The 23,647-nt window shown below is 47.0% G+C and overlaps 6 protein-coding genes across 7 annotated transcripts; 3 read left to right on the forward strand and 3 right to left on the reverse strand.

The window, feature by feature from the left end:
* The first annotated feature begins 24 nt into the window (after positions 1-24).
* Positions 25-4,772, forward strand: LOC117897240 (mitochondrial import inner membrane translocase subunit TIM44). 2 transcript variants are annotated; one of them, XM_034805959.1, is made up of 4 exons: positions 25-87; positions 2,718-2,801; positions 2,866-3,403; positions 3,461-4,772. In XM_034805959.1, exons 1-4 carry the CDS (start codon positions 40-42, stop codon positions 4,123-4,125), a joined length of 1,335 nt encoding a protein of 444 aa, XP_034661850.1. In that variant the 5' UTR covers positions 25-39; the 3' UTR covers positions 4,126-4,772. The 2 variants fall into 2 exon arrangements, with proteins under 2 accessions (XP_034661850.1, XP_034661851.1); XM_034805960.1 differs by lacking the exon at positions 25-87 and adding an exon at positions 2,331-2,602 and having other exon boundaries at positions 3,461-4,768.
* On the reverse strand, positions 107-2,165 carry LOC117897245 (protein nanos). Its single transcript, XM_034805966.1, has 4 exons — positions 1,886-2,165; positions 1,377-1,815; positions 674-1,119; positions 107-610 (listed from the first exon to the last, which is right to left on the reverse strand). The coding sequence occupies exons 1-4, from the start codon at positions 1,925-1,927 to the stop codon at positions 347-349; spliced, it is 1,191 nt and encodes a 396-aa protein (XP_034661857.1). The 5' UTR covers positions 1,928-2,165; the 3' UTR covers positions 107-346.
* A 495-nt stretch (positions 4,773-5,267) lies between the features above and the next one.
* LOC117897248 lies at positions 5,268-9,662 on the forward strand. The gene is made up of 4 exons (XM_034805970.1): positions 5,268-5,565; positions 6,927-7,036; positions 8,604-8,989; positions 9,055-9,662. The coding sequence occupies exons 1-4, from the start codon at positions 5,493-5,495 to the stop codon at positions 9,176-9,178; spliced, it is 693 nt and encodes a 230-aa protein (XP_034661861.1). The 5' UTR covers positions 5,268-5,492; the 3' UTR covers positions 9,179-9,662.
* A 292-nt stretch (positions 9,663-9,954) lies between these two features.
* LOC117897246 (phosphopantothenate--cysteine ligase) lies at positions 9,955-17,625 on the forward strand. Its single transcript, XM_034805967.1, has 5 exons — positions 9,955-10,891; positions 11,323-11,766; positions 14,741-14,926; positions 15,034-15,171; positions 15,248-17,625. Exons 1-5 carry the CDS (start codon positions 10,766-10,768, stop codon positions 15,293-15,295), a joined length of 942 nt encoding a protein of 313 aa, XP_034661858.1. The 5' UTR covers positions 9,955-10,765; the 3' UTR covers positions 15,296-17,625.
* A 293-nt stretch (positions 17,626-17,918) lies between these two features.
* On the reverse strand, positions 17,919-20,035 carry LOC117897238 (probable cytochrome P450 12a4, mitochondrial). The gene is made up of 4 exons (XM_034805957.1): positions 19,912-20,035; positions 19,366-19,853; positions 18,856-19,303; positions 17,919-18,800 (listed from the first exon to the last, which is right to left on the reverse strand). Exons 1-4 carry the CDS (start codon positions 19,981-19,983, stop codon positions 18,201-18,203), a joined length of 1,608 nt encoding a protein of 535 aa, XP_034661848.1. The 5' UTR covers positions 19,984-20,035; the 3' UTR covers positions 17,919-18,200.
* An 837-nt stretch (positions 20,036-20,872) lies between these two features.
* Positions 20,873-22,827, reverse strand: LOC117897239 (probable cytochrome P450 12a5, mitochondrial). The gene is made up of 4 exons (XM_034805958.1): positions 22,712-22,827; positions 22,145-22,632; positions 21,637-22,084; positions 20,873-21,579 (listed from the first exon to the last, which is right to left on the reverse strand). The coding sequence occupies exons 1-4, from the start codon at positions 22,781-22,783 to the stop codon at positions 20,980-20,982; spliced, it is 1,608 nt and encodes a 535-aa protein (XP_034661849.1). The 5' UTR covers positions 22,784-22,827; the 3' UTR covers positions 20,873-20,979.
* Between the last annotated feature and the right edge of the window lie 820 nt (positions 22,828-23,647).

A 23,647-nucleotide genomic window follows, 5' to 3' on the forward strand; every position in this document is an offset into this window, starting at 1 on the left:
CCTAAATTTCGTGGACCAGTTCTATTCAAATTTCAGATTATGAAATGTTTCTATCGGCAACCAGGATTTAACAATTATAACGATGTTGTGAGTATTCTTAATTAATTCTTCTTACTCTTGAAAACATTGATTTATGATAAAAAAGTTGAAATTGATTTGATTTGAGTGATCAGTCACTGACTAAATAATCTTAGTCGCAGACTAGTTTGGAAAAAAATTATAAAAACGAACGCGCCAGGCGCTATTATCTAGTATCCAGCACAGGAACCGAAATCGCATATATATCACGCTATATACGCGCAGTTGAAACTGCCAGAGTTTCCCTGTGGTTTCTGCTAGACTTCTTCTAAACCTTCATCTGCTGCTTGTAGTAGCTGCTCTTTGCCAGACGGAATGACTCCGCCTTGATGGCATCCTCCATGGTTATGATCGGCTTCTTCGGGCAATACTTAATGGTATGTGCCGAGTCGCCCGAAGCCCCGCATATAGGGCACACGTAGGTGCGCAACTTGGGGCACAGTACGCGATTCAAATTGTCGCGAACCGAGTGACTGTTGACCACCGCCTCCGGTTCGTTGTTGTTCTCACAGAACACGCAGTGGCGGCTGATCTGTTTACGGAAGAAAGTATCTCAATTAGAACTTGGTCCAGCCATTTTACCAGTCAGACTTACCTCTTTGGGCTTGTAGCGCTTGTTCATCTTGTTGCTGTTGTTGTTACTTGGATTGTTGCCATGTCGGAAGTGATCCGGTTGCAATGGCAGCCCCAATCCTATGGCGTTCAGATTGTTTTGACCGCTGGCGGCAACAGCTGCTGCCTGTGCCTGCGCCTGGGCCTGCAGTCCCGCGTTGGTTTGGCCAATGCAGGGCATGTAGGCCATGGAGCGCCACACATTGTTCAGCTGCTCGCGATAGTTGTGGAGCCAGCGTGCGGACAGTGGGGCTGGTGCTGGCAAAGGCTGCGGTGGATTGGCTTGTCCTCCCGCTGCGGGCAAATTACGGTGTAGGTGATTGGCCGGCGTTGGGGCCGGACTGTAAGCGAAGCAATTGAGATCATCGCTGACGTATCCGTTGCTCGCAAACTCCTGCATAACATCCTGCACAGAGCCGGATCCATTGTCTGCGAAATTGTTTGTGATAAGAATCAGATTTTGTCCAATATTCGGTAATATATTTAATGAAAATGGCGGCTTTTGCGTCTGTTTTGATAAATCGACAAGTGTTGGAAAAAGCAAATTTCGGCGATGCAAACAAGTGTTGTGCAAGGTCAGTGACCCGAAAACTTAATAACTGTACTCCATCTGTTCCATCTTTTCTCCTTTGCTCTATATTTCTCTCCTCCTTCGCAAACCGATCTTCTGTCCTGCTCGTACTCACCTGCCGGGGCGCTTGTCAGCTGAGCAAATACTTTCAGCGATCGCGCTATCTCATCCTTTTGCTGATGATTCACGCCAGCGGCAGCCGCGGATGCGGCCAGCGCCAACTGATGGTTGGCCAGCGCCAACTGTTGCTGCTGCTTCTGGATGATCAGGTGGTATTGGTAGTGCTGGTGCAGCAGCATGTTGTTGCCGTTGTGGAAGTTGCCCAAGTTCATGTTACCATTGTCCGTCAGCAGCGGGAACTGAGTCTGAGAACCGAATTGTGTGGGTTCTGGAGTCAGGGGTGTGCTGGGCGGACTCAGTGTGCCCGACGAGACGCTGGGCGTCGGGGGCAAGCTGGAGCTTCCCGAACCTAGCGTGGATGCCGTGTCCAAGTACAGGTCTTGGAGGCCCAGCAGGTTGAGGCCACCCCTGCTATGGAACGCCGCATAGTTGTCCTGCAACAGTAAACAGAAGGACGGTGCCATAAGAGGAGAGCGGCAACAGATAATGGCGTCCCAAACTTACGTTTGTGGCGTTGGTGTTGCCTTCCAGGCTGCTGCGAAACATGGCAAAGTCCAAGTGTTTACCGTAATTGGATGCGCTGCTTGCTCTTTCTGTGCACCAAATCTCACACTCACGAAAACCGAGTAAATCCTAATTATTTGAAGTATTCGCGCTACTTCTTTCTTCACTTATAACAATTATTTGTACAAAAACAACTCAGGTTTGCGTGGCGTCAGATCGGCGCGACTAAAAAACGTATTTTGCTTTGATCCCGAAGACTACTGGCGCCAGCTACAAAAGCATTGAAAAAAATTGATGGCGACGTTCCTCAAGTAACGGTTCTATCAGCTCACTCTCCCCCTCCATTCTGTCTGGCTGGGGTTACCAGGCATTCGAAAAATGTAGCAAACAATATTGTAAAATGACACCTAGGCAGGGATAGACTTATCAAAACAATGAAAAAAGACACAAACATAACATTATACAAGATATTCAAGTTTGTAGGGCACCACACTGTATTTCGAATTGCGCGCCCACTTAACACGCTGCCCAGCCCTGACGTATCGATATCGTCGCTCGCCAACCCTGCTCGCCCAAAACAGCTGACTGGCTGCGTGGATAGATAGATTGATAGAATTACATAAATTTGTGGCCGCTGACGCGATACTGCCTGGCCGTCATCATCACTGATCGAATAACCTGCGACATATCCTCGTAGCAACCAAACCCGTCACCATGGTAGGTTCATACATTTTCGGCGAAGTCAGCGGCACACAGATGGGGCACCTTACATGTGACCATTTCGAGGTTAAAGTGGGTGAATTGATTAACGTGAACCCACCTCTCATTACAGTACAGATTTTTGTCCATTGCGCGGGAGCGAGCCTCCGTCTTCACGTGGCAACAGACGACGCACAACCTGCAGAACCAGCCGCAGGTGAGCTTCCGTTTGCAAAGTGCCTAATAAATGTCCATTAATTCGGAAACTTTCGGTCCCGCAGCCTCGATTTTATAGCGCGCCTGGACGCAAGACCGGCTTTTTCTCGCAACTCATCGACAATGTGCGAAGCGAGATGGACAAGAGCAAGGAGATCAAGGACAACATCCGCAAGTTTCGGGAGGAGGCACAGAAACTGGAGGAATCCGATGCTCTGAAGTCGGCGCGGCAAAAGTTCAACATTGTCGAGTCGGAGGCGCAAAAATCTTCGAGTAAGCTTAAGGAACAGCTAGATGCGCTCAAAGACAAGATGGGCGACGTTATCGATGATGCCTCCAAGTCGGATCTGGCCAAAAAGGTCTCCGAGGAGCTGTCCAAGAAGGCCAAGGGCGTCAGCGATACGATCTCGGATACCAGCGGCAAGCTGGGCCAGTCGGGTGCCTTCCAAGCCATCTCCGACACGACGCGAATCATCAAGAAAGAGATGGACATGACGAGCATAGACAACCGCGTATATCGGCCACCAGCGCAGCTGCGGAAGCGCGTCCAAGTGGACATGGCCGATAGTACTCGTACTTTTGAGCCGAACACGGAGGACACAGGTGAGTGCACGCACGGATCACACACCGAAAGCATTCATTGAGCGCTGTTCCTTTCAGGTGTGGAGCTGCACAAGGACTCCAAGTTTAGCCAGTCGTGGGAGAACTTTAAGAACAACAACGCCTACGTGAACAAAGTCCTCGACTGGAAGGTAAAGTACGAGGAATCGGAGAATCCCATGATCCGTGCCTCCCGCTTGCTAACCGAAAAAGTGTCGGACGTGATGGGCGGCCTCTTCTCCAAAACGGAGCTGTCCGAGACGATGACCGAGCTGGTGAAGATCGATCCCAACTTCGACCAGAAGGATTTTCTGCGTGATTGTGAAACTGACATCATTCCCAACGTCCTGGAGGCGATTGTTCGCGGCGACCTGGAGATACTGAAGGACTGGTGCTTTGAGAGCACTTACAACATCATCGCCACGCCCATAACGCAAGCGAAAAAGGCTGGCCTCTACCTGGACTCCAAGATCCTGGACATTGAGAACATTGACCTGGTCATGGGCAAGGTCATGGACCAGGGCCCCGTGCTGATCATCACGTTCCAGGCGCAACAGATCATGTGCGTGCGAGACCAGAAGGGCAAGGTGGTCGAGGGCGATCCCGAGAAGGTGATGCGAGTGGCTTACGTGTGGGTGCTGTGCCGCGATCGCGAGGAACTCAACCCGAAGGCCGCCTGGCGACTGCTGGAGATTTCCGCCAACAGCACGGAACAATTCGTTTAGGCGCGCCCCTCGAGCCCCTCGCACTTAGAAGTTTTAAGTTTCTCATTAACCTGATTGACCCTGAACCACATCCACGGACACTTTCAACGAACTGGACCCAAAGGACAACATTTTCGCTTTCGATTGCTTTGAAAGTTTTGTCATCTAGGAGTCGGGTGCGTCCCGTTGGCGCCTGGAGCTGCTGGTCGGTTTCATGGCCATCTGTGATCCAGCAGCCTGCAGGCCCAGCGGGACGCACCCAACGTCGTTCACGTTCGGCGGTTCTACGCTGGCTACGCCCCTCACCGGCCGCCCATACCCGTCTCTTACCATACGCATATTTGTTGTTATATTTTTACCTACCATGTAAGCTGGATATGTGTATGGCATGAGTGGCAGGAGTTTGGCCCCGTGTTCGGTGCGTGGCGTGGCTTGGCGGGATCACCGTGTCACCACTTGTGTCTGGCCACAAAACGATTTATGCATCAGGCATACCAAATATTGACTAGTGACTGCTAAGGCAAATTGTTGAGTTTAGAGTTGATTAGGTATCTTAAGGCCCAGAACAGACGACCCCCTATTTGTAAATACACAGGCTCTCGCGCTCTGCACAGGCACGAATGCCGCTTGAAAAGTCTAGAAAATAAAACATAAAATATGTTAAGTAACAAATTGAATTTATTTTGCTATATTTCAGGCACTTTAAGATTTGTTTTTGTTTGTGGTTTTTAAATGCTCTATTAAAATCCTAATTTGTAGATATAATCTTCTGTTAAGTGCTTTGATGTTTCCTGTAACCATTTCCAGGATCTAAAAGTTGTTCTGTCCATAAATTAACATTTGCGACTCTTACATCCAGCGCGCCACAGTCACTATCGAGTTCGCCAGCCACAGATACCTATTAAATAAAAAGAGAAATGTTATATATGAGTAAGTACTGAATATATTTGTTTTCCCCTTACTGTTAATTATTTAAACTTAACCGCCTTTTGTCTTTATTCACCAGCTGGAACTACTTCACGAGTGGAACCAGAACCCGTTTGGGACGATGCATCGCTTCCAGATCGTTGCCTACCGATGGTATCGTGCTGGATGAGTCAGTCGACTTCGAAAGAGCTTTGACGGCTGAGCAAACTTTGGCGCTGTGGATCGTTTTCGCTTCGTTCGATTCGCCTCGAAACGCTTGCCGCGAACTAACGCTCCAAACGAACAGCGCTCTTGGCCGCCTTGAAAATAATATTTACAAGTGTCGACTCGCTGTGAAAAACGAAACGAACCCCACGCAATATATCCAACGGTCGAGTGTGGCGCGTAAGAATTTGTGCGAGTGATAAGAAAATTATTGATAAAAAAAAGAGTATCTCTGTTACGGCAAAAAGAACAAAGCGATGAGTGAAGGCAAAAGTTTAACGCTCTGCAGCCTGGTGGTTCTGCTGGTGGTGCTGCTGCTGGCAGATTGCTGTAAGTACCAATGACAAAGCTACACCAAAAGATACATAGATGGATAGATGGATGGATGGTCCGCAGAGCAAACAGACACACACCAACCACGCAGCGTCTCTCTCAGTATTGATTCTTGTACGTTTACGAGTGCGCTCGACTCATACGAGTTCGAGTAGGAGCCCATTAGCTGGAAACTAGTTTCGCGCGCAGCTGGAGGAGCCGGAGCAGCAACCACTTGGATAGACAGTTTTCAGTTTTACAGTTTCTTCAGCTTACCCTTTTGCCGCTCAAGTGTCTGCCGCTAAGTGCCGCGACTGGGGTCCGGTTCGGGCACCCCTGAGCCTGGCTTGCAGCACATAAATATCAGTTTTTATTATGGACCGCCTGCAGATGCAGGCCCATGAATTGTTCATCAAGGTCCACCAACTAGTTGCAAGGGAGAGACAGGCAGGGCGAGTTTTTAATGCCAGGGCATTGGCAAAATGTCCATCCGGGCTGATAAGATTTCGCCAGCACTTGGACATGAAATGATTACATGATTGGTGCACACACAGGCACGGGGTGGGGTTTTTCTGATAAGCAAACCGATTCCTACGCAGCTTTAGCACATTGACAGATGTCAAAAAGTGGATCAATGGATCAAGTTACCCACCTGAATGGCGGCGGAGGCCTCCACCATTGTCGTCACGTAGCAGTCGCGAAATCAAAACAGGGCGGGCAGCGGCTTATGAATGCCAAATGCAATGAAATGCAAGACTTGTCAGATATCGAAGGTGTACCCATCTAGTGTTGGCTCAAATGGAACTTTTTTGAAATTTCAATTTGTATTTTTGCGTGCCATCGGCATTGGAGGCGCTTCGCTACTGGCATTAGAAATGTGTTGAATTGTTTGTGCCATATAGTATAGACGATACGACGCGGACTGGTTTGCCATACAACCTATCAGTTAATACATATACATATGTATATATATATGTACACATACATATGTGTGTGTACATGTACGTTTGACTGTCAACATGCCGGTTTTTTCTTAGCCTCAACACGCTTTCGTTTTGTTTGCCAAAAAGCGTAGCCAAAAAATGCATGTCAACTGATAAACCCCCTCCCGGGCAGCAACAACAAATTGAGTTTGTCTGGGTCTGTTTGGTTCTGGGGATATGGCTGGATTTTTATGGTACCCAGCCCAAAAGGTGCTGCTGGCGAAATCTTTGCCCAAATATTTGAGCTTGGGCAGAAATCTTTTCAGGCTAAAGACAAACAGAGGCAGCTCCGCTCGGCTGGGCACTACTCTTGATAAGCTGTAACCAAATACTTGCACTCGAATAATTCACGGGAACTCATTATCTGTTTTCTGGCTAATTGCTTTCTCTTTTTAGCCCATGCCAAACCCTCAAAGGATCCGGCCAGCACCAGTGACTCGGAGCTCAGTGATTTGAGTGGAGCTGCAACCAGAAATAAAACATCTGTCAGAGCTGCTGGCGAGGAGGTAAGTTAAGTGGTAGTCCCCCCTGAGAGGAGTCGGGTAACATAACTGGGCCAGGGGACAGTAAGACAAAGCCGCAGAGCCCCGACATGACTGACGCACTGAGGCATTAAGTAACGACCCCAAGCCAATGAAATACGATCCAATCGTCGTTGGGTTCTGTGCCTGGCTGCATTTTTGGTTTATTTTTATACAGAACCGGAAATTTACGCTCTTAACAAAACTGTTTATTTATTTTCACTTTGATTAAATGCAAAACCACAAGCAGACACGCGCGCCGATTGCCTTTTAAGGCACTCCACCAATGTGCATGGCATGGCATGGCCAGAAAAGACTGAAAGTACCATCGACTGGCTACCAAAAGCAATGAAACTTTCAGTGGTCGAAACATTTGCATAAAATTAAATACAAAAGCCGCATGGCTGATGGGGGGCTTCTCAGCTTTGGCTTAGTCACGAAATTCCATCAAACTGGACTGCCCTCAAGTTGGACGATTGACAACAAACGTAACTCCCTTTCGTCGCTAAAAGCCAGTGGGATGAGTCAGAGCCACAATCCGATTGAAGTTCTAGGTAATTCCTCAAATTGTGACGTTTGAATGCCGTTTTCCCCACTGCCCGCAGTCCCCAGGGTGTTCCCCAGTTGCCGCATTTCGAGCAGTTTATGAATTTCGAGATCGCTGATCTTCCATCTCGATGCTCGTGCCTGCCGCCTTTTATTATAATTGTTATTATAGCCCATTGTCGGGCAAGTCGTTAGCTGTAAACAAATCGGACAATCACACAAAACGAGATAAAGATCAAGCCTGATCCCTGTGCCTGGGACAGAGGCAAGTCACGTAGTTGTAAAAATTATTACAGCCAATTACAGAGTTCAGCTGAGCGACCCACGGGGCCATCAAGGTCGGCAATCTGTGTGTTTGAGTGACAGGCAGACAGTGAGAGTGATTATTAGAAAACAGATCTGTTGTCGGGCATTTGCAAAGTCACAATTAGTTATACAACAAATGGTTAGAGCACAACAAAGTGGACTGCAAGTGATCAGGGAGTTCAGAACTCGAATATGGTAAACAGTTTATGCGGATATCCACACACAAATCTTTATGCGACCTCTCTGATAGCAGGCATTATTTACTGCCACCATTTTCTACCCTTATCACCTGCGGTTTTCCCTCTCCCCAAAGTAATTGCGCTCTGACGCGTTTGTTGGCTTAAATGATGATTAATAAGCGGCAAAGTATTTGGCTTCCTGAATTTTTGCAGCTGCTGAGTCAGCGGCAAGCCCCGATTTCCTGGCAAAACTATTGTGCCAAATTGTAGAGAGATGATCTCAAAATATTTTAAAGTGCACGCCCCCACAGCTAGACAGACACACACACCCACACCCACATCCACTTAGAAACTTGGCATAGAATCACGTGCCTCGTGAAAATCAATTACGCAAAAGGCAAGACAACAAGAGCCGCATCGATGACATGCGGCTGGGTCGCTTATTTGTTGAATGCCCCAGCCCCCAGCCCCCGCTTAAGCGGTTGTTCCTGACATTTCCACAATTTATATTTCCGTTGCAGTATGTCGACTCGGATGCGGACTCGGGCTCGTCGGAGCTGACGCCGAACGCGTTTCCCCATCGCGACGAGGACCAGCTGAACTCGGCCACCAATCTGGTGCTGGCGCGCAACTACAAGTACGATGTGGAGATACTCGAGTCGGGCGATGCAGAGGAAGAAAGTCAGTCGGCGGCCAGCGAGGAGCTGGAGGAACGCTTCAAGGGTCACGGCATCCTAGCATCGGACACGGAGACATTCACCGCGGAGAACATTGAGATGCAGCCCGTGGACGTGGAGGCCGATGCCATCAGCGAGAGTCACATGCTGCTGGGCATCATTGCCGTGGTCTTGGCCTTGGTATCGATCTGCCTGTACGCCGGCCTCGTCATATGGCGTTCGCATCTGGAGTAAGTCATAATTATGCTAATTTCTTTGGACAGTGCTAATTTCTCATTTGTCCCCCGACCCACAGGCAACGCTACGGCATGCGGGAGCGGCTGGTTAATCGCGATCTGGAGGAGGATGGCGAGGGCATTGACGATGTCGATTATCATGTGTATGCACCGACCACAACGCCGGCTACGACGCGTGCGTAGTCCGTTTGCCTGTTGGTTGCTTCCGCCTGAGTGTGTGTGTGTGGGCTGACAGACGGACATTACTAGGCTTAAGTTCAATTTAAACTGTGCACTGAGCAAGTGCAGCCGCTGGCCTGCAAGTGAGCGAAATTGTCTAATGAATGCCATAAATTGCGGTCCGTTTCCCTTCATATTCCCATTCTCCATCGCAATTACATTCACCTGCCTGAGAGTGCGACTTGTAATGCATTCCACTTACCCAATTAACCGCATCGCACACTCTCAATCGCCAGTACAGTACGTACCAAAGGTCGCTTTGGCCTCCCTTCCCTCCTTCCCCTGCACTCTGCAGCAGTTGACAAAGCCAATTAGCTTGTAAGATTTTTTGTGATATATTGTTATAGAGATTCTTTTGTACTTTTGTAACTTGTACTACTTGTATTTCGTAATAAACCAACGATTTGAATGCTGTCTAGGTATTGCATTCAAACGAATGTAAGCCAAATATCTTATTTTGAATTTGAATTTAAGCGGGTCGCGCTGAATGGTGTTCTACAACACTGAGCAGTGCAGCCAACTTCATGTCGGTTCAGGAACTAGTTCACACAGCTGCAATTTGTGTGGCAGAATATGGCTTTTCCTTGAATATTTATACAAATAGTTAATTTGGTGGTAACTTAAAATTCTTGCATACATAATAAATATGCCAGGGCAGCCAAAACATTTCATGCAAGCAACAAGTTTGGATCATTTCGTGAACTAGTTCAGACACCCTCCGCTCGTTCGTGACTTGCACAGCACTGGTGGCATCAGCTGTTCCGCTGGGTTTCTTGTGATTTTTTTGCACTTTGAACCTGGCTAAAGTCTTCGGGCCTGGCCAACGAATACGTAAAACACACACTCCGGGATTCTGCCGAGTTCAAGTGCGCCTGTCCGCATCCAGTTCGTCCTCGCTCGCCGTTCGCCGAATCTCACGGAACTCGCCGCGTCAATCCAATCTTTCTCGGGCCGCGGACAAGGAAACAACAGCAACACCGCAGCGCAGCGCAGCGTCAGCTTGTTAGCCGGAGAGAAGCTTTTCGTTCGTTCGTTCGTTAGTTCGTCTTTGCATTGCGCGCATATGTCCGACAATTTCATTGATAAGAAGCCCAGTGTGAATGCCATGCCCCAACGTGTCACCTTCGCCGTAGCGCCCCTCTGTTCGCCAGCCGTTTAAAGTGCAAATGAATCAATTAAAATAGTACAAGAGCGTGCAGTGTGTGTGCTGGAATTAATTTATTTGCGTGGCTTAAAGCGAATCTAATTAATTTTTGCTTTAATTTTGAGTTCGTTGCGTCCAAAAGTTGCCGCTTGTTGCCCCCCGTTTACGCGACGTGACGCGGTGCCACGCTGTTTATTATTAATTAAAATCTGAAAACAGTGCATAGTTTCCGGCTGCAAAATTGTCCGTTATTTTGTCGAGCTTCCCGTTTTCCCGTGCGCTTCCTTCCGACCCAGAACAAGCGCGGCCAATTAACAGCGGATAAACTTGACTAAGAAAAGCAAGGGGCAAGGGGTAAAGGGCAAAGGGAAGGGAAAACACAGCAGCAAACAAATAACAAAACAAAAATGACGCACTGGGAGGACTTTTACAACACACATCTGCCGCCCGCAGACTTTGAGGACAATCGCTCGCTGCTGAAAGAGTTCTGCGAGCGCCACAACAAGATCCAAAATCGCATTGTCCTCGTCACGGTGAGTGGCCGCAGGCCCCCAGTCCCTACTTCTCATCCTCTCTCCCCCCGTCAGTCAGTGTTCAAGTCCACATTAATTAGTGGGGTTAAGCCCCCGACATGACCTCTGGGGTGGCAACAGCAACGGCAACGGTTAAGCTTTTCTAATGCGAGTTGGTCTGAAAGGTTTCCTTCAGCTTAACCAACAGATGAGAGACATTGGATATGACAGATATTGGATTTCAGACAGCAGAGAAAATGCGTAGATAGAAAAGAGTTTGCCGCAGAGAAGAGATGTGCAAAGAGAAGTAAAATCTTTCCAGCGAAAATTCTGCTTTGGCCTTCAACATTTGATTGCAGTTAAAGCACAGCAAATTCCCTTACCAATTCCTCGAACCCCAATCTAAATCAAACCAAAATTAACCCCAACTATCTGTCATCTCTCCATTGCAGTCTGGTGGAACTACAGTACCTTTGGAGCACAACACTGTTCGCTTTGTGGATAACTTTAGTGCCGGCACCAGAGGCTCTGCCTCGGCGGAATACTTTCTGGACCATGACTATGCCGTCATCTTTATGCATCGCCACAAATCGCTGGAGCCCTTTACGCGCCACTTCACGGGGCAGCAGTTCTTCGATATGCTGGACATAGCGGAGAACAGCCAGAGTTCGACGATAGCCATCAAGCCGGACTCGGTGGATGTGTTTGCTCCGGTGCTGGCCAAGTACAAGATTGCCAGGGAGACCCAAATGATTTTGTATGTGAACTTCACCAGCGTCGTCGACTACATGTGGCTGTTGAGGGCCGCCTGCGAGTGCCTGGCTGCGTTCGAGGAACGTGCCGTCCTCTACTTGGCGGCAGCCGTATCCGATTTCTACATACCCGAGGACATGATGGTAAGCTGGGAGAGCTGGCAGCGAGGCGGCCATGTGGGAAATCTTGTAATTGATTGCACTCGTCATCGATGATGGGGGGGACTGTGGCGGGGCTTCAGGCCACACCTCCACCTCCACCTACACTCCTGCTCATCGTCGCTAGTTGCCTGGAAATGGGTTTTTATCGATTTCCAAAGCTGATTCTGATTCTGATTGCGTTGCCCTTGTGCGCACTCCATCTCGGGTGTCCCAGTGCCAAGTACCAGCCGCAGTACCAGTCACCATCCTGCCTTTGACACATTTCCTCTTCACATTATTGACGTTAGACTGGGCTTCCTGTCGGCAGCAGTGGGGAAGGAGGAGCGAGCACCAAGTCAACAACTAGGAGCACGTCTGCTCCTGTCTCCTGCTCCTTATCACAGCCGCCTGCCAGAGTCACTCACGGGGTTGGCGGTGGCGGTGACCTTGTTCGCCAGCAGCCTTAACATTGTCATCATATAATTTGATTTGCATAATTCTCCTTGTTACCATGTTTCTTCTCTACACTTTACCTGAATCCGTTGTCCGTTGTTCAAGTCGAGGTCCACCCACGCGGATTTCTCTCTGGCACCCAAGTTTTCGCTTTCATTCACCCAAAGTTCCTCCCACTCACAGTAGGGGATTGGTGGGTGTGTTTGCATGTCGGATCCCACGCTAAGCCTCACACTCTGACAGCTGACTTGTTGGTGCAGGACCAAGAGCAGCAGCAGCAGCAGCAAAAGGCTTTCAAGTGCATCAAATGTCCGTTTGGTGGGGTGTGAATGGGTTTGCCAGGCTGCCTCGTCGCCTGTCTCTCTACATTTGCATGCCACCAGACCACAGACACAGACACACTACCTATGTGTCTGTGAGTACAAATGTATGTGCACCGAACGTGATAGATGCTTTGGGGGGTAAACACGAAAGTTTTCCACTTGCCGCTTCCACAGGCATCGTCGTCGTCGTCGTCGTGGCATTTCCTACGCTATGTTTCCGCTCAGTTCGTGCATTTCCTGTCGCCTCCATTCCAAAGATATTCCGAACCCCTCTGCCCGCCTCCCGCTGCGGTCGTGGTCGTTGGTGGTCGTGGGGTGTTAGCCACAAATCGTCCGTTCACTTGATTAAATTGTTCCACACTCCCAAGTCAGCGTGTGGCTTGTGCCATCGGCATCCTTAAGGCCATCTGCTCCACCCATCGCCGTCACAGACACGAGAATGGCCTGTTGAAGTGCAGCATTCGAACACATGTTGGTGTGCATTTTCGGTACACAGATTCTACTTAAGAGTTCGGAGCTGATTCTTGCCTGCAAATCGATTTGGGATTTGCATAATCACCGACATAAATAAAAGTTCAAGCTGCAAGTGCTTATTGAAGTGTTTCAAGGCAATCCCTGTGCGCTTGCTTGCCTCATCATTAGTTTGTTGTTAAATTGAAAACTTATTCCCCAAGATCCTGCTGCAATCCCGAACCAAGGTCGACCACTGTTCGGACACGTTTCCGAGGCACTCTTGAAAGTTCTTGCCGCTTACAAGCACCACAGTAGTCTGTCTGTGCAAGAGGATACTAAAAATTCAATTTCACAATCACATCATCAGGACAGGCGGCAGTACACGCGCTCTCTACGCAAAGCCCTTTGTAAATTTATGCAAACGCAGCGACGAGGAGGGCAACTTTGAATTTGAATTAACTTTCTTTGGGAGGAAGGCCATGCGGCAGAAGTGGATCCTAAGTAAATTGTAATAAGTAAAAGCAAACAACAAATTAAAAGAGTAAACTAAAAGCGGAGAAGGCAAGCGGAAACAGGACTAAAGCGGCGACGTGCCGAAATCCGCAAATCAAATCAAAAGATTTTACAAGAGAGAGCCATGCATGAACGCACGCACACACAGACAGCAGGGACACGAACACGTACACCAACACGAACACAAGTTTATGTATAGTTGCAAGAGAGAGAAAGAGAGAGAGAGAGAGAGAGACAGTTGGCAGGGTAAATTCAATGTCAACAGCTGCTAGCAGTTCCCACCGAGTGCAGGAGCCACAACATTTTCTTTTTTTGCTCAAAAGCTTAAAGTTCTAATCAGGCAGCAGAGCCCCAGCCCTAGCCCAAGCCCAAGCCCGAGCCCCACAATTGTCAATGCCGTCGCCCCACTCGCTTCCTCTCTCTTCCTGTGCATTTCTCACTGTTGCTTTTGTCTTTCGCCTGCCTTCTCCTTCTTCGCTTTCGGTTTTGGTTGTCGGCTTAATGCCTTGAGCTACATTTTTCATTTCTCTTCGCACAATGTCCCCGGCTACTTAGGCATGTCGCCCCCCTCCGTCTGTCCTGGCCGCCTGTTCATCCGTTTGTCCAGCCGACTGTCTGTCCGTGTATTCCTGCCTGACTGCCTTTTGTGTACGTCGAAGGAGAGGACTGGTCAGGAGCTTAGCGCCGCTTACGGCGCTGCTCAGTTAATGAGAATAAACAGAACTGTGGAGGGCGCTCAACAAGTCGCTGGCGTATGTGCAATTCTCGTGTTTTAAAGGGCTTTAAGGAGAGCCTTGGGGGGCGGCGAGCGACGGATGTGCAGCGAGGCGTTGCCGTTAGCTCATTACGGCTGAGTTATGCTTTCAATTAGTTGTAATTCATATGCCACGTGGCGGGGCCACAGCGGCAACCCTGGCCTTTTATTTCATCGTCAGTCGACAGTCGACAGCCTGTCCCTCTGGCCGTCTGTTTGTTTTGCAAGGACATTTTACTGCCTGTCCTGGGTGGCGGCTACTTGTGTATGCGTCTGCCGCATTCTGTATCTGTGTGCCAGAGTGCTAGTGTGTGTGTGTCCTTTCCATTTGTGGCTTTTGCGGAGTGGCAACCAGAAAACCAATCTACGTGGCAGCTCCCCCATCACGTCGCGCATACGCAGCGTGGGCCGGGCAGGACCTGGCAGGCATATCTTGAATTGAAACACTAACAATCCACTGCCATTCCGTGTTGTGTTGCAGCCCACCCACAAAATGCAATCGGGCGATGGAGCGCCGACGATTTCGCTGCAGCTGGTGCCAAAAATGCTTGCCCCACTGGCCAGCCTCTGGGTGCCGCACGCGTTCGTGGTGTCCTTTAAGCTGGAAACGGACGAGAGTCTATTGATTGTCAAGGCACGTGACAGCCTCAACAAATACAAGCATAAGGTGAGTCAAACCGGAGTCAATCAGTAGCGGATGGCAAGCTCTCACCTCACCTCCTCTCTCCTCTCACCTCTCACCTCTCACCGCCCAACCTTCCACCGCCTGGACAGCTGGTCATTGCCAATATACTGCAGACACGCAAACATCGCGTGGTCTTTGTCACGCCCACAGATTCCTACGAGCTGCATTTGAGCCGCGAGCAAACGCTGCAGGGCCTGGAGATCGAGGAGCCCATTGTGGCCGACCTGGTAAGGGGGCAATCGACTGGAGACCAGTCGCCGCGAAAAGCTCTGCTTAAATCTGCATTTTCGTTTTGTTTTCCAGGTGCTAAAGCACAACGAGTACATCAACAACGCCCAGCAGCGCCAATGACCGTTATCAATGCGCCGCAGGCAACAACAACAGCAACAGCAGCAGCACCACCACCAGCAGCTCCAGCACCAGGATGACGATGGGGAGAATCCGTATTGCGTGACCAGCTCGCATTATTGTCGCGTGCTCAATCCGGGCACGCCAAGCTTTGGCCGCAAATATTGAGCAGGTTCATAGTCCATGGCGAATACTGAAATGCCGAATAACCGAAACGCCGAATACCCGAACACGGAACAGCGACCACAGAACACCGGATAGTGTGACTAGACATTTGCATATACATACATAAGTGTGTTTCCCCCTTCGAGCTTTGTGTTGCCGTAACAATAAGTATTTCTGTTTATGGTCACGCCTCATAATTGATGGGGCAGCGTCTCCATTTCGATGGTGTCGCTCCTTTCTACCCATTTGCATATTAGTTAATGTATTTCGTTTAATGTTGTCCCAAGAAATGATGTCACTTGTATGTATACTTACACTCTGCTGGCGGCCTTCCATCTTGCCCATCCCCATCCACCCATCCATTTCATGGACTGTCCTTTTAAGTCATCAAGTATACGCAGCTGTGGGGGCGCAGACATCAATAAACGTTTTTGATTTATGTGTGCTCTGGGGCCTGTCCTGCGGCGCTTATGATTTTATATTTAATGAGAAGCATCGATCGACTTTTGCCTGAAATGATTCGGTAGCAGTGTTAAGCCCTGCGCACAAACCAAAGCAGACATGTTTAAAATCCGCCAAAAAGCCGCCACATGCAATCGCAATTTGTTGGCCGTCCCCTGCGGCTCGTCCCCGCCCCAGCACTGGTCTCCTGTCAGTGGCAGGCGACGCGACAATTGATTTGCCTGTTTTGCATAGCTGAAACAGCAAAAAAAAAAACAAAAAGCGTTGTCTAATGTCCTTGTCGTTTCAAATTTATGGTGGGCTCGAACCTTGGCGCCGCTCTATGCAAAGCGGGTCAAGTCGAGAGGCCCCCCATAGCCAAAGGTCAGCTTAACGCAGCCAAATTAAGTTTCCCCGCACCCACACCCTCACCTATACCCATTCACGGCCGCACAGTCAAAACCTAATTAACATCTCGTACACACACACTCACACACACTCGACAGGAAGAGCTAAGCGATGCCTTGGCAGCCAGCAGACAGCTGGGAGAAGGCCAAAGAGGACGAGTAGTCCTCTGGGTACTCAGGGCTGCCGACGCCTTTTTGCACATTTTTATTGCATGTTATGTTGTTGCCGCCTTTTATCTACGCCTTTTGGGGCCGCTAAGCCGCCCGCTTAAACGGCTCTGTGGTGAAGAGAGTTGGTTGGGGTTAGTGGTTGGAAGGGTTGCTGGCTGGTTTGCCTCCCCTTGCCATTCAGGGAGTTGTAACCACTTCCGTCCCGACAGCATTTTGTGGCTTTTTGTTCTGCAGCCTAAAACTATGCAACTTTTTCTGCTCTGCTCCTTTCGTTTGTGTTTCAAACGAGTCATGGAATAAAATCCGACACTTTTTCCCCTCTTCTGATGTGTGTTTGTGTGGGAGTTGAAGTGTGTGCGTCTGTGTGTTTGGGGTGGATGGCAGGAGCCTGCATCAAATTAGATTTTATTGCCCCGGCACGCACCACAAACAGAAGACAAAAGGGACAGAGACAGACAGAGCCAAAGCAACAGACAGAACATCACACATGTGGCTCAGCGGAATTTTAGTCTGTCTTCATTTTCCTCTTTCATTGTCTTGTTGCTCGATTTTATGGCCACACCCACATTCCGCCTGGCAATGCTTTTATTGTGTACATATATTTTTGCGTATCGATTGTGCATTAAAACATAAACATAAAAATTCAGTTTGCGAACAATACAACATGCATACGCATTTATGTGTTTGTATATGTATTAGTGGGAGCTTTGTTCTGGATATTTTTTGAATATTGAACAAAGGGGAATCTAGTTAAAAACGTTCCAATGCATAAATATAGTCACAGGTCGAAGGAAGTCGAACCTTTTCATATCCATAATTTAGGACTGATTTCCAATTTATTTGATATACAATACAAAAATATATATAAACGTGTGAACTCTTTTAGATTCAGCTCATAAATGTCTAACGTAAAAACAATAAAAATAGGAACATTTCAAATACAGTTAAAAACATTCCAAAAATCTTCTAGAAAATGTTTATAATAACTTACATACATAAAAATTCGTTAAAAACAAAACAAAAGAGATAACAAAAAACCCAAGAGAACCAATTTGTTAAAGTTTCAATATCCATTTGGACCAAACCAAAGTAAAAGTCGAACAAAATATGATAGCAACAAAAAATCACAAAAATATATCTTTATGTATACCTTGAAAAAAGCCTAAAAAACTCAATAAGGATTTTCAATTGAATATTTATCTACTCTCTACAAGCATTTGGCCAATAAAGCTAACTAACTAACTATTTTATTGTTTAAATTGGCCAAAAGAAAGCGAGTCCGCATCCAATTGATTGGCCGTACGTGACCCTGACCCCATTACGATTACGAGTATAACCAGAATCAGAATCCAAGAGCTGTCTAACTGTAACAAAAACTGTTGTAAAATGTTTACCACAAATGTACCATACTGTATTGAGTGTCTAGAATGTCTACCTACATATATAGATCATATATATATATATATATATTTGAGTGTGTGTTAAACTGGAAATGAAATAGCTTTAAACGTATAGACAAATAAAACAGATTGTTTCATTCGCGAGGCTTCTGGCTGGGCAGCAACTGGATAGGATTCACACAAATTGGATTAACGGCAGCCCTGCCCCATGCTTGCTCTCTCTCACAGAAAGCTTCAACAAACAACAATATACAACAGCAAGGCTTATCTTATCACAAGGCATATAATCGGAATACAAGCAAACTAGCCACGCATAACAATACTTCAGTTGGGCAAGTCGGTAAACTTAAACTTAAGCGGCATGTTGGGCAAATTGATCATGGCGGCGCGGAAGACGTTCTCCGTGGGGTAATTGAACTCCACGTTGAAGGTTCGAATGATTCGGGCGAGGCCCAGCTCCAGTTCCATGTCCACGATGCGCTTTCCCACGCACATCCGGGGGCCAAAGCCAAAGGGAAGGAAAACAAATGGATTCTTCAGCTTCAAATCATTCGCCGGGCACTCTCCGGTTTCGTCCGTGGCGTTACGCACCCACCGCTCTGGCAGGAACTTATCAGCCTGGGGGAAGTGTTCCTCTTTTGATAGCAAACTTATAGGAACCATTGAAACATAGGTGCCAGCCGGCACTTGGAATCCACTTAGAACGCTGTCCCGATTGAGAGTTCGGATATTGCCGATAACCAGAGGGTAAAGCCGTTGTGACTCCTTGATGCAGGCACGTAGATATGGAACATTCTTCATCGATGCCTCAGTGAACTCGGAATCCTTCTGGGGCAGAACCTTCATGACCTCTTCTCGGAGTTTCGCCTGCTTCTCGGGATTCTTAGCCAAGCAGAGCAAGGCGGCTGTGAAAGTACTAGAGGTCTAGAAAAAACAATTTTTATTAATTTGATGATTCTGAGATCTGAGGACTACTTACGGTATCCACCCCAGCCATTAGCATATCCATGGCCATAACCGTGGCCACCTTCTTGTCGACCTTGAGCAGCTTTTCGAGAACACTCTGCTCATTCTCAGGACGGACAATTCCGTCTTTGGCCTCCTTCTCCAGACGTTCAATAGCTTCATCTACATACGCGGCAGTTACTTCCTGGACACCATCCAAAGCTTTCATGAGTTTCATTAACTTTGGTGTTTTAAAGTAACGCCAGGCGGAGGGCTTCAACTCCAGATCAGCTGTGAGTTCGAAGAAATCGTCTAGGTACGAGAAAAGTTTTAGAGCCTCTTCGTTATTGACCGATTCTTTGAGGAGTCCCAGCTGCTTGTCCAATGCGACGACAGAGACAGATTCGAGGGTCCACCGGTTTAAAACGTCAATGAAATTATCAGGAGCCTCCTGAGTTTCAATGTCACGGAGTGCTTTAATACTGTGAATTAATAGAGAAGGTTTCATCTGAGCATAAAATAAAATTGATTGAGTCATACGCACCGTTGGACGAACTCCTGGTTAACTTGGGACATCTTCTTATAGTAAAGACGAACGTTCTTCGGCTGCATGAGGACAGGATTTACAATTGATCGAAAGTCACTCCAGGTCTTTCCCTGGGTCGGTATGACTCCCTCGACTCCCTGGAAGAAATCCCTCCTATGCGTCTCCCTATGATAGCGAAGAGTATCGCTGCCAGGACGATGGGGCCATACGCCCTCGTTACGGAACACCACCTCAAAGTCTTTGGGGTTATGAGTGCTCAGAATGGATGGACCTCCCATTATTCCCTGTAAGTAGAATATGTTTCCATAGTCCTCTTGCATGGCCTTAAATAATGCCATAATGTCCAGTTTGCTATATTTTCCTCCAGGCATAAAGTTCCGAATGGTAGACAGAAATGTGGTTCGAGGAACCTCCTCAAAAGGACGCGCCTGTAGCCACTCGGAATCATTTCTGGGCTCTGCTGCAACAGCTGTGGTCTGCCAACGCTGCAGAAGATTCCAGTGGTTATTCCGATGTGATTCCGATTCATGTATATATATTTACCAGCTGACAACTGATAGAGAGGGCCGCGTTTTGCGTTTTAATTATAGATAGACCGGTGCTCAATCTCAACATTTTGCTTATTAGGAACTTCTTTCGTTAGCAGACACAGCTAGACTGATCGCTGCCGAACGATCGTTCCAGTAGCTACCTATATATATACATATTCCAAAGAACGGAGAGAGCTTTTTGCCAAATTGGATGATAACAGCACACAATCAGAGAGAGAGAGAGAGAGAGAGAGCTCCAAAACCAGTTCGCAAGAGCGCACGAGAAGCGAAATAACAAACAAGAATCATTTTGTAAACATTTACTATAATTTTGAGATATTAATGACTGCTACAGAATCGAATTTTGGGATACCTTCTACTCCGTTATTTACTTACAACATTTTTATAAGGAATGTGTCTAAGCATATGTGTATTTTATATGTGGGGTATCATATTTCATAATTCACAGCTCAAATGATCCTGAACCCTTGATATATTATTCATACAATGCATGCAATCCCACAAATACAAAATACCCTAAGAGTGTGTCCAACAAATTAAACTATTCATTCGAGCGCACACTCGCTGAATTGGTGAATGTCATTGGCATCAATTGAAAAATGTGTGGCGTTAACAGAGAGTAGTGTGACTATTGTTAATTAGTTTTATGAGAAAATATTAAAATGAATTAAGCTACTTCTTACATACCTTCATATAGTATGTACATTTGTATCTGTGTACATACATATGTCTTCCTACTATTATATCTTATCATTCTAGAAATGGCAGCCAAGAAAATAAACTCTTGAAGATAATAAACTTGAATTCTATGTGCATGGTGGCGCTGGTAGCCATTGCAACAAACGCATTGATACTGATAATATACCTAAGAACAACTAATCTATATGCATATACATACATATAGGTTTTTATTATATTCAGCCATTAATTGCCCCCCAAACAAAGAGTTTTTATACCTACTTCATATGTGTCAAGTGTGCTCAAATGTGCAAGCACCTACGATTATTTCCTTTTCTTTGAACGAATGAGTTCACAAATGTATCCAGTACATCCAGTAACGTTAGTTTGGCAAGTCCGTAAACTTAAACTTAAGCGGTATGTTGGGCAAATTTATCAGCGCAGAGCGAAATGCGTTGTCTGTGGGGTGATTGAACTCGATGTTGAAGTTCCGAATGAGTCGGGCGATGCCCAGCTCCAGTTCCATGTCCACGATGCGCTTTCCCACGCACATCCTTGGGCCAAAGCCAAAGGGAAGAAACACAAAAGGATTCTTCAGCTTCAAATCATTCGCTGGGCACTCCCCTGCGGCGTCTGCGGCGTTACGAACCCACCGCTCTGGCAGGAACTCATAAGCTTTGGGAAAGTGTTCCTCGTTTGTAAGCAAAGTTATGGGAACCATTGAAATTAAGGTGCCGGCTGGCACTTGGTATCCACTTAAAACACTGTCTTGCGCAAGAGCTCGGGCATTGCCGATGATCAGAGGATAAATCCTTTGTGACTCCTTGATGCAGGCACGTAGATAGGGAACATTCTTCATCGATGCCTCAGTGAACTCGGAATCCTTCTGGGGCAGAACCTTCATTACCTCTTCTCGGAGTTTCGCCTGCTTCTCGGGATTCTTAGCCAAGCAGAGCAAAGCGGCTGTGAAAGTACTAGAGGTCTAGAAAAATTGAACATTTAATTAATTTGATGATTCTGAGATCTGAGGACTACGTACGGTATCAACCCCAGCCATTAGCATATCCATGGCCATAACCGTGGCCACCTTCTTGTCGACTTTGAGCAGCTTTTCGAGTACACTCTGCTCATTCTCAAGACGGACAACTCCGTCTTTGGCCTCCTTCTCCAGACGTTCAATAGCTTCATCTACATACGCGGCAGTTACTTCCTGAACGCCATCCAAAGCTTTCATGAGTTTCATTAACTTTGGTGTTTTAAAGTAACGCCAGGCGGAGGGCTTCAACTCCAGATCAGCTGTGAGTTCGAAGAAATCGTCTAGGTACGAGAAAAGTTTTAGAGCCTCTTCGTTATTGACCGATTCTTTGAGGAGTCCCAGCTGCTTGTCTAATGCCACGACGGAGACTGACTCGAGGGTCCAGCGATTAATAATGTGTATGAAATCATCTGGAGCCTCCTGAGTGTTGACGTCACGAACTTCTTTAATACTTTGTATAGAGAAAATCTCATTTGAGCATAAAATGCAATTAAACTCAACTTAAACGTACCGTTGGACGAATTCCTGGTTCACTTGGGACATCTTCTTATAGTAAAGACGAACGTTCTTCGGCTGCATGAGGACAGGATTGACAATGGATCGAAAGTCACTCCAGGTCTTTCCTTGGGTCGGTATGATTCCCTCGACTCCCTGGAAGAAATCCTTTCTATGCTTCTCCCGATGATAGCGGAGAGTATCGCTACCAGGACGAAGGGGCCATACGCCCTCGTTACGGAAAACCAGCTCGAAGTCTTTGGGGTTATGTGTGCTCACGAATGATGGGCCTCCCATCATACCTTTTAAATAGACTATATTCCCGTAGTCTTTGCGCAAGGCCTTGAACAATGCCATAATGTCCAGCTTGCTATATTTTCCACCAGGCATAAAATTCCGAAGATTAGACAGAGTTGTGGTCCGAGGAATCTGCTCAAAAGGACGTGCTTGCAGCCACTCGGCATCATTTCTGGGCTCTGCTGCAACAGCTGTGGTCTGCCAACGCTGCAGAAAAATGAAAAGGTTGTTCCGATGTGATTTCAGCGATATATACATTTATCATAATATACATATATATATTTACCAGCTGACTACTAATACAGATGGCGGCCTTATGCGACTGGATTATAGTTACACCGCTGCGCACTTTCAACATTTTGCTTCTTTGGAACTTATTTTGTTAGCTGCCACAGCTAAACTGATCTCATCCTGGCCGATTGTTCTATTATGTAGCTCTCAAACACCAGAGAGAGAGCTTTTTTGCCAAATTAGATGATAACAGTTCACAAACAAAAACAAGTGGAGATAGAGAGAGAGAGCGAACGCTAAAACAGGTTCGCAAGAGTACGCGAACAGAAAAATAACAAACAAGAATCATTTTGTAAACATTTCCTATAATTTATAACAATGCGAATGACTGCCATTGTATCGAATTTCGGATACCCTCAACTCAGTTATTTAGAGATCTTTTTAGTTATAATAAGTATTGAATGTGGAGGAAATCTAAAATGACGTCCCAATAAGATCGTTATATGTATCTACAATCGTTCAGGCACGGATCCCTTATCCAAAGAAGCATTATGCCACACGGTTGCATGCATATTTACATCCCCATAAATACAATAAACCCTAAGAGAGTGCCGAACAAATTAAACAGTTCATTCGCGCATTCACTCGTTAAACTGGACAATGTCATTGCCATAAATTGAGAAAATGCGTGAGCGCAAGAAGAGTGTAGTGTGACTATTGAGAATTGGTTTGATGATATATGTATGTACATACATACTCGTTTTTATACCCGGTACTCGAAGAGTAAATAGGGTATATTGTATTTGTGCGGATAACGGTTGTATGTAACGCACAGAAGGAAACGTTTCCGACCCCATAAAGTATATATATTCTTGATCAGCATCAATAGCCGAGTCGATTGAGCCATGTCTGTCTGTCCGTCTGTCCGTCTGTCCGTCTGTCCGTCCGTCCGTCTTGTTTGTCGGCTAGTTCTCAGAGACTATAAGAGCTA

Source organism: Drosophila subobscura, chromosome O (assembly GCF_008121235.1).
Source record: "Drosophila subobscura isolate 14011-0131.10 chromosome O, UCBerk_Dsub_1.0, whole genome shotgun sequence".
NCBI classification, from domain to species: domain Eukaryota; kingdom Metazoa; phylum Arthropoda; class Insecta; order Diptera; family Drosophilidae; genus Drosophila; species Drosophila subobscura.

Excerpts from the sequence above, each read along its gene's own strand:
- LOC117897248 (XM_034805970.1), top strand. The coding sequence starts at position 5,493 with ATGAGTGAAGGCAAAAGTTTAACGCTCTGCAGCCTGGTGGTTCTGCTG. Across the intron at positions 7,037-8,603 it reads TCAGAGCTGCTGGCGAGGAG|TATGTCGACTCGGATGCGGA; the intron begins GTAAGTTAAGTG and ends TTTCCGTTGCAG. Across the intron at positions 8,990-9,054 it reads ATATGGCGTTCGCATCTGGA|GCAACGCTACGGCATGCGGG; the intron begins GTAAGTCATAAT and ends CCCGACCCACAG.
- LOC117897246 (XM_034805967.1), top strand. The coding sequence starts at position 10,766 with ATGACGCACTGGGAGGACTTTTACAACACACATCTGCCGCCCGCAGAC. Across the intron at positions 10,892-11,322 it reads ATCGCATTGTCCTCGTCACG|TCTGGTGGAACTACAGTACC; the intron begins GTGAGTGGCCGC and ends TCTCCATTGCAG. Across the intron at positions 14,927-15,033 it reads TCAACAAATACAAGCATAAG|CTGGTCATTGCCAATATACT; the intron begins GTGAGTCAAACC and ends CCGCCTGGACAG.
- LOC117897240 (XM_034805959.1), top strand. The coding sequence starts at position 40 with ATGAAATGTTTCTATCGGCAACCAGGATTTAACAATTATAACGATGTT. Across the intron at positions 88-2,717 it reads TTAACAATTATAACGATGTT|TACAGATTTTTGTCCATTGC; the intron begins GTGAGTATTCTT and ends CTCTCATTACAG. Across the intron at positions 2,802-2,865 it reads ACCTGCAGAACCAGCCGCAG|CCTCGATTTTATAGCGCGCC; the intron begins GTGAGCTTCCGT and ends TCGGTCCCGCAG.
- LOC117897245 (XM_034805966.1), bottom strand. The coding sequence starts at position 1,927 with ATGTTTCGCAGCAGCCTGGAAGGCAACACCAACGCCACAAAC. Across the intron at positions 1,120-1,376 it reads GCTGACAAGCGCCCCGGCAG|ACAATGGATCCGGCTCTGTG; the intron begins GTGAGTACGAGC and ends ACAATTTCGCAG. Across the intron at positions 611-673 it reads AGCGCTACAAGCCCAAAGAG|ATCAGCCGCCACTGCGTGTT; the intron begins GTAAGTCTGACT and ends TTCCGTAAACAG.
- LOC117897238 (XM_034805957.1), bottom strand. The coding sequence starts at position 19,983 with ATGTTGAGATTGAGCACCGGTCTATCTATAATTAAAACGCAAAACGCG. Across the intron at positions 19,304-19,365 it reads AACCAGGAGTTCGTCCAACG|TATTAAAGCACTCCGTGACA; the intron begins GTGCGTATGACT and ends ATTAATTCACAG. Across the intron at positions 18,801-18,855 it reads TAATGGCTGGGGTGGATACC|ACCTCTAGTACTTTCACAGC; the intron begins GTAAGTAGTCCT and ends TGTTTTTTCTAG.
- LOC117897239 (XM_034805958.1), bottom strand. The coding sequence starts at position 22,783 with ATGTTGAAAGTGCGCAGCGGTGTAACTATAATCCAGTCGCATAAGGCC. Across the intron at positions 22,633-22,711 it reads TCTGTATTAGTAGTCAGCTG|CGTTGGCAGACCACAGCTGT; the intron begins GTAAATATATAT and ends ATTTTTCTGCAG. Across the intron at positions 22,085-22,144 it reads AACCAGGAATTCGTCCAACG|TATTAAAGAAGTTCGTGACG; the intron begins GTACGTTTAAGT and ends CTCTATACAAAG.